Genomic DNA, 8669 nt, shown 5'->3' on the forward strand with positions numbered 1-8669 from the left:
GCTCAGGCCCTTTTCTTCCTCTCCAAGAGCACACCTTATGGTGAGGATAGAGGGAAGGGCACATGCTTATAAAAATTCCTGTTTTATGGGCCAGGAGGGATGTAGGGAAAGAATCCTATCGAATGATTGTTTTAGCTAGTGTTTCAATGAGACATTATCATTTCTCCTTTGAGTCAGAGGTACACAGGAGATAAAATATGGGTGTACCCCACATGAGGAACCCTGGATAAAATACATGAAAAACTTGAAATACAGATGAAATTAGAGATTCAGTTTAATATATATGAAGCACTTATTGTGTACCAGCCATTGTGCTGGATATTGGTCTGTAAACATGAATAATATAAATGTTTCATTCATGGAGGGACTCTTGTTTACCTCTCTGATATATTTGGGTATTTGCTTCCAGGTTATTTATTGCTTGGGGAATTTTAGAAGTAATGTGGAGATCAGAGAAATATAAGATTGGCATACAAGGAGTCACTGCCAATTGAAAATGTATTACAGGGCGCCTGGGTGGCTCAATTGGTTAAGTGTCTGTCTTCGGCTCAGGTCATGATTCCAGGGTCCTGGGATCGAGTCCCACATCGGGCTCCCTGCTCAGCGGGGAGTGTGCATCTCCCTCGCCCCCCCCCATGTGTGCTCAAGCACATACGTTCTCTCTCAAAAAATAAATAAATAAAATCTTAAAGGAAAAAAAGGATGTGTTTCCTTAAAAAAAGAAAAGAAAATGTGTTAGAGAAAAAAATTAAAGCAGTTCTTAATCTAATGTGTTAATAGGGAAAGAATAAATTTGGTTTTAAAAATCAGAATGTATGGGGAACCTCGTGCCAAACCATTCATGGAAACCCTGCTTCTGGGTTGGGGTTTCATATAAAGCAGAGCAGCTCCCTCTCTGTGATTTATTGAAAGTCAGTCCTCTACACAAGGGTTTGGGGAAACAAAGAACAAACGAGAACAAAATTTGAAAAAAAAGAAAAAGAAAAAAAACAAAAAGCAGAATGTAGCTAACTGAATAAAATCAAGGCTCCTGCTGCACTCAGGACATGAAAAGCAAGGCAGTGTGTCATCTCCATCTTTGTTCTTGAGAACTGTTCCAGTGTCACTTGCCATCATTCTGAGGGTTTACACAGACCAGCGGTTGAGCCCTCCTTTCTCCACCTAACAGCAGGATGACTTGGATGGGCCACTTCACTTTTCTGATCCCCAGTCTCTTTGCTAGTAATAGATCTGGGATCTCTGCCTCATGACTGGCTGCAGGAAGATTAAATGAGAAGGTGGATGGGACTGCCACAGCCATCTTGCTTGCTCACCACACAGCAGGCAGTCAGACACCTTGTTCACTTTACTCATGAACCTGGCAGACAAGTTTTTATAGGCTGGGCTATGCCATGGGTGGTGGGGATGGCTGAGGCGGACCTGGGAAAGAGGCATCTGTAGGACATTGGCCTGAGAAAACTTGAGAATCATTTGTTGATTAGGATATGTCTGAGTTCGTTTCTGTGGAAAGGTAACACAGCACCAAGGAAGGCACAAGGAAGCAACCCCGGGCCCTGAGCACTTCTATACCAGGATATCTTCCCTCTGCCATGATGGTCAATAGCAAAGGTCTCCCAGAACTCAGCCTGTGGTGACAGTCCCAGTCCCTTGCAGAATCTTACAGGCCATATTAAACCATGTGGAGACTTGGTCATGTGGGTACAGGGAGTTGTTGAGGGTTTTTAAGCAAAGGAATGATGTTGAAATCACACTCCCTCTTCTGTGTTCCCACAGTCTCCTTGACACTCCCCGCTGGATTGGATGACCTCTCCAGGGCAGGATCCTGTCTTTTACATTAAGTGGAAGGCATAACAGTTAGAGTGGGAGAGCATGGACTTTGGGGTTCCACCCTTGGCTTAATCCCCTCTGCCACTTACCACTTGGTGACCTGAATTACGTAACCTCTCTGAACCTGTTTCCTCATCTACTAAAAGGGGTGGTCATTTCTACCTTAAAGGGTTTCTGTTTTGTGAGGTACTTACATAGCATGTATGACTTGGTATTAGCAGGTGAAGGTGTTCAGTAAGGAGTCTTGGGGACCCTGGGTGTGACACAGGTTGGATTTGCTGAGGTCATAGGCCATTCACACAGGAAGCAAGGGAGATAGCAGGTTGAATGTCTTGTCAGCTTTTAAGGAAGCACATTTCATTGTTCTTCACATTTTTTGCAATTTCTCATTAGTGTGCTTTATCGTCTGGCTGGAAGAATTTTCCTAGTGGCTTTATTTACTCATTTTAGAGGAAGTATGGGCTGCTTACCTGCAGTCCCTTGGCAGATGGTTCTCAGGATGCAATCCTAGTCTGACAGGAAGCATGAGTAGAAGGAGCATGGGACCTGTTCATGTGATATATGGAGAAACCACAGCCCTGTAAGGGAGATGATTGCATGTTCCTGAGAGCCTGCCCAAGATGGCTCTGGTCTGGAGCTCAGGGACATGGTGGAGCATGTGTGGGTGCATATGAGTGTTCGTATGTGTCTAAGACTAGTGCTATCCAGGCCAAGGTAGGGACCCATTCGTTCTGGCTTTGATGCCCATCTAAGATGTGTACTGAAGATACCTTTAGGTACAAAGAGGGGAATTGAGATGGTAAGGGGCAGGAACCTTGGGTTGTGAGTAGGGAGATGTGCTTTTGGCTCCTGCTCTACCACAGATTCACCTTGGTCAAATTGCTTGCCCTGACTGGATCTAAGAACAAGATGATCTCTACAGCCTTAACAGGCCAGGAAGCATAGATAGATAAAGATAGATGATGACATTGACTTGACCAAATGGGTCAGACTCTAGATTTGTCCCTGGCAGGGAATTCTGTCTTTATTTTAGTTGTGTTGTGTTTTCTATGATAGAAAATGCTGCAGTAACCATCTTTGGGCATGAGGATTTTTGCTTCTGTTGAATACATTTCCAGAAGGAAGTTACTGGGTCATAGGGCAGGAATAACATTATGGCTGTTGCTGTGTGTTGCCATGTTGCTTCTCAGAATCAGTATATCAGCTTACGGGTGTCAGCTATGTGTGAGAGAGCATTTTAACCCTAACTTATCCAGTATTTAGTATAGTTATTATTTATTGTTTTTATAATTCAGTTGGCATAAAATGATACTTTAAAGCTGCTTTATAATAATTAGAGGTGCTGTTTTTTGGCGTCCACTATGTTTAAGTTGTGCTAGGTGTCCGTATATATTATCTCACTTACTCTTCACAGGGAACCTATCAGGGAAGCTAAGTAGCTCACCTAAGTCCGTGAGCTGGGATTTGAACCTAAAGCCGTATGTCCTCAAAACACATCCTCCGTCTCGGTACCTCTCGATGCTTTGATTTGTGGGGTTGTGGTTATACAGTATAAACTTGAGCTTGTGTGCTTTGCTGCACTTTGAAGTATGTGGATTTTTTATAGTTTTCATAGAAAATTGAATGTGTTCTTTGTGTAGAAGAGATTATTAACCCTGTGTTATAGTGGAAGCAAAAAATGAGGTGCATTTATTACAGTTAGGGCAAAGACTCAAGGGAACTCTAGGATATTCAGTGTCAGGCTCTCTGAAACCCTGTTTTCTTCCCCATGCAGCGGCCCTCCAGGCACTGAAGCGCAAGAAGAGGTATGAAAAGCAGCTGGCGCAGATCGATGGCACACTATCAACCATCGAGTTTCAGCGGGAGGCCCTGGAGAATGCCAATACCAACACCGAGGTGCTCAAGAACATGGGCTATGCTGCTAAGGCCATGAAGGCTGCCCACGACAACATGTACGTGGCTACCCGCTGGTGGAGGGGGGGCATCCATATGGCAGGGCCTCAATCCCAGGACATGGCCTTGGGCGACCCATTGATTTATCCATTCAAATACCTGAGTTTGTTTTAATTTGCATTCTTTTTTGGAACCCCTTTTAAAATGGATTTTGTACCCTGTTGCCTAAAGATCTCGGGGTGCCTGGGTGGCTCAGTCGGTTAAGCATCCAACTCTTGATCTCAGCCCCGGTCTTGATCTCAGGGTTGTGAGTTCAAGCCCTGTGTTGGGGCTTGAACCCAGCATGGACCCACTTAAAAAAAAGATTTCATAGAATGAAACAGTATTTCTGAGTGATTGAGAGTTATTGTGATGGGCAGAGTTTCTAGCTAGAAAGGTCCTTAGAAAGTCCTCTCACCCAGGCCTCTGATTATCAAGGTGGGGAAGCTGTGTCCCAGAGAGGGGAGGTGACTTGCCCTGGGTTATGGATGAGCTTGGATAGAACTGGGATTAGAATCAGTGTTCATGTCTTTTTCCTGATGCTGTCAGGGGTCCTGAAAAGCGTGGTGTATCCAAGGGCTTCAGATCTCTCTGTTCCTATATTTGCTTTTGGTGGAATTTTCTGGCTCCTCTCTTGCTCTCAGTCTTTGGCTGTCATATTAACAGTGTTCTTGGGGTGCCTGGGTCAGTCAGTAGAGCTATGTAACTCTTGATCTTGGGGTTGTGAGTTTGAGCCCCAAGTTGGGTATAGGGATTACTTAAAAAAAATCTTTAAAAACAATGTTCCTGACCTTAGCAATCCTTCCCGTGTGTGACTACTTCTCATGTACAGTGGCCTAAGAAACTAGATAACCAATCTTGTTACAGTTGTAATTAAAGGCCAGGGTAACACTAGGTTCCAAATGAGGTCCTCTCCTATGAACAAATTCTGCATTTGTTGTAGTGCTTGGACTTGGCAGCATATATTTGGGGAGTGTTTGAAGCCCTTTTCACTTCCTTGGCAGTACTCAGCCATATTCTTGAACAGGGATTGGCAGAATGTAGCCTTTGGGCCTGCCACCTATTTTAGTAAATAAAGTTTCATGGATACATAGTCATGCCCATTAATTTACATATTGTCTGTGGCTGCTTTTGTGCTACACAGCAGGGTTGACTGTTCATGACAGTTTGTATGGCCCACAAATTCTAAGATATTTCCTGTTTGGTCCTTTACAGGAAAAGTTTGCTGATCTCTGCTCTAGAAATGTGGGGTTGCAGAAAAAGTAGCCTTTAAATAAGTGAGGTATTATCTGAGGGTGGATGTTCATTGGACTGAGCTTCCTAAGTTAGGCCCACGTCTGCTCCATTTCTGTGTTCTCCAAGATGCCTAGCACAGAGTACATCTTAGTAACCCACTGTGCATGCTTTGAAGTACTGATTAATTGTATGTTTATAAGATCAGCAGTGCACAGAAAGTAATTCTGCATGTTTCCCTTTCTTTTGGGGCCTACTAGAGGAGCCATAAGTGGATTTGAGTAGATGGGAAGGACCTATCAAGTGGCACAGCTATATTTTGTGATTTGTGATTTTATCTTTCACTGTACAGAGTTACAGAGTTACCCTTGAGCTTGAATAAGAGCTATTGGCCCAGGAGTTAAAGTCCTCTAGTCTCATCTGACATGTTTATTACTAGCTTACATGAGAGATCATGAATGTGGCATCTAACTTCGCTAAGCCTTATTTCCTTGGGGTGTTGGACTAGATGATGCCTAAGAACACTTTGATCCTCTTGCTTTTGTGATTCTCTTTTAAAAGGGGGAGAAAGATAATAAAGACAAACAAGTAATTCCTCACAGGGAATAATTATAGGGGGTAGGGGTAGGGACCAGATTGTGTGCAGTGGGGTTTCTGTTCCTGCCTCAAAGACCCTCTTTACAAAGACCGATTGTCCAATATGACATCTGTCCATTTCATTTAAAGGGACATCGATAAAGTTGATGAGTTAATGCAGGACATTGCTGACCAGCAAGAACTTGCAGAGGAGATTTCAACAGCTATTTCAAAGCCTGTAGGATTTGGAGAAGAGTTTGATGAGGTGAGTGGTTTCATGCAGTTTACATAAGCTTCACAAATGACACCCGGGCTGCCCTTTGATGTGCTGTTGAAGGCTCTCCGGCAGGGTATATGTGGTTTGGAAATCACCAGTTCTCATTCCTCCGGAGTCTTAGACATAAATAGGGCGTGGTATTAATTCTCCCTAATTCTGGATTTTAAGAAATGGCTTTCACTCTTTGGGATAGAAGTTTAGGTTGAGTAAAGGGACCTTCATTGGGACCCCTCAGCAGGCTTCAGGTCAATAATTGGTTTCAATAAATAATTAACTTACACATTTCACGGGGGACCTGGGCTCAGAGCTGGGGCAGCTGAGGTGACCATTCCTTGCAGAAGGTTACAGGATTTGCCCTTGGGCAACTCTGATTTGAGGTAAAGATGAAGCCAAGGAAGGAGCATTTATATCTGACCCCTGAGGGATCCATCTGGAACTTGGCCACCTACAAGTTTCTGCTGTAGCAATTGGTATTTTGAATCTCTTGGGCTTTTAAAATACAGTAACAGGCCCTGTTGAAGATATTTCATTCTGTGTTAGAGTTGAGTCTGCTGAAAGTCAGGTCCTCTCCATTGAACCTAATTCTTTGTGCTGTCTGATTCCCACTGTATAGCTGAGAAAACAGCCTGTGGCTCTTAGACTTGGCTTCCAGCACCAGGGTCTTCATGTTTTCAGACCGAAATTTGATGGACTTAGTCAAGTTAATTTTGATTCAGCAAATATTCCTGAACATTCAGTGAGTGTACCCAGTTCTGAGATAAAGAAAGAGGAATGAAAAGATCCAGTCCCTTCTCTCAAAATGCTGACAGCTAGTGGAGGACACTGGATATAGACTCTGTAACTGCTTGACAGTGTATTATGTTCACCAGTAGAACCATGTTTAGGGTTTGAGTCACAGAGTATGGACCTGGAGTTCATCTTCCTTCTGACCTTCTTAGAAGGGTTGTGTGTCCTCTGAGTCATCAGGAAAGAGGGACTGCTCTAGGGGGTAGGATTCCCAGGGACATATCTCTCACTCTTGTGTTTCCTTTACCAGGATGAGCTCATGGCAGAATTAGAAGAACTAGAACAGGAGGAACTAGACAAGAATTTGCTGGAAATCAGTGGACCCGAAACAGTCCCTCTACCAAATGTTCCCTCTGTAACCTTACCATCAAAACCCAGTGAGTACTTCTTACCCAGTCATGACACACCCCTAGTGCCATGTAGTGGGTAATCTTGAGGTTGGTTGGCCTCAGTTTGGGTCCTGAGTTTGTCCGGGATTGAGAATCACAGAAGATCTGTTATGACAGCCACGAAGACATCATCACCTGTCTTTTCCTCATTTCTCTATAGAACAGGGTTTCTTAACCTCGGCACTATTGACACAGCCAGGTAATTGTTTGTATTAGGGGAGAGGGGTTATTTTATGTACTACACATGTTTACACAACACCCCTGGGCTCTGTCTCCCCCAAGCTGTGGCAACCAAAAATGTCTCCAGATACTATCGAATGTCCCCTGCAGGGTGTGGGGCATCACCCCCCGTTGAGAACCACTGTTCCAGAATGATTTTTCCTATGTCACCAAATAAGAGAAAGTTCCAGGCCCTGAGAGAAGGTGTGAGGGTTTAATTCCAGGAAAGCTCTTAGTTCCTGTCTCATATCCTGTGCTGTGCACACCGGCAAAAACTTGGGGCCTCAGAGGTAGCCACTGTGGAAAGGAAACATCTTTGGCTTTTTAGAGACCTGGTTCTATAAAACCTTCATTTCTTTTTGCCTGCTCCTTCTTTCCCCTCCCTCTTCTATAATTTCACCCTTGGATAGAAGTATTCCACACTAAACTTCTAGAAAAGGTACAGAAGTTTGACTTGGCGTGGAGAGAGAGCCTGGGGAGCAGGGTAACAAGGCTGTAGTCCTCTTACCCTCCCCCATGTCAAGAAGAAATGGCCCCTCAAGCTGAGTCAGCAGCCTGTAGTGGGTTCAGGCAAAGGGGGTCCAAACACTGTTTAAGGGGCACCTGTGGGGGGCACCTGGGTGGCTCAGATGGTTAAGCATCTGCCTTTGGCTCGGGTCATGATCCCAGGGTCCTGGGGTCAAGCCTTGTAGCATTAGGCTCTGTGCTTGGCGGGGAGCTCTTCTCCTACTCCCTCTGCTGTTCCCCCTGCTTGTGCTCTCTCACTCTCTCTGTTGAATAAATAATAAAGTCTTTTAAAAGGGGGAGGGCACCTGTGGGTGTGGAGAGGTGGTTCAAGCCACTTGTAGTGGAGGGGGAGTGCTGGCAAGGATTAGATCTCCTCTGGGGTTCTTCCTGATTTCCCCCTCCTTGAATGCTCTGGGACGAATTCTGACGGACTCTTCTTGTTTTGCCTGGCCCTAAAGCTGGTGGAGGGGAGGTGCCTGGAATGTGTGCCCGTTATCTGGAGTTTTATGTTGCAGCTTTCAGGCACAGAAAAACAGTCTGCTGATAGCCTGGCAATGAGGCTGGGTGCAAGGACAGGGCTGTTTATTATAGACACGATGTAGCACAGCTCTGGCACCCAGCCACAATGTGTTGAGAGCACTGTAACCAGCCCTCCTAAATAGCCTTTTGTCTCTTCACGCAGCCAAGAAGAAGGAAGAGGAAGAGGATGACATGAAGGAATTGGAGAACTGGGCTGGATCCATGTAACTGGTCCAGTGCGGGCTGGGCCCAGACAGACTCTGGTGGCCTGTGCAGCGGGCAGGCGTGTGCGTGTGTGGGGCAGGCAGGACATGGTGCAGGCAGGTTCCATCGCTCCTGAGTCTCCCTCCAAATCAGTAGGGCCGCATCACTGCTCACTCTGCATAGCATGGTCTGCACCCAGG

The 8669-nt window shown here is 45.1% G+C and overlaps 1 protein-coding gene across 1 annotated transcript; it reads left to right on the forward strand.

The window, feature by feature from the left end:
- Nucleotides 1-3480: 3480 nt before the first annotated feature.
- On the forward strand, nt 3481-8661 carry LOC117798336 (charged multivesicular body protein 4b-like; the record flags this gene model as incomplete). Its single annotated transcript, XM_034650770.1, has 4 exons — nt 3481-3779; nt 5719-5833; nt 6882-7008; nt 8429-8661. Coding segments are annotated over 4 exons (606 nt in total), but the record flags the coding sequence as incomplete, so codon positions are not given.
- Between the last annotated feature and the right edge of the window lie 8 nt (nt 8662-8669).

The sequence above is a fragment of the Ailuropoda melanoleuca genome, unplaced genomic scaffold (assembly GCF_002007445.2).
Source record: "Ailuropoda melanoleuca isolate Jingjing unplaced genomic scaffold, ASM200744v2 unplaced-scaffold3052, whole genome shotgun sequence".
Classification (NCBI taxonomy): domain Eukaryota; kingdom Metazoa; phylum Chordata; class Mammalia; order Carnivora; family Ursidae; genus Ailuropoda; species Ailuropoda melanoleuca.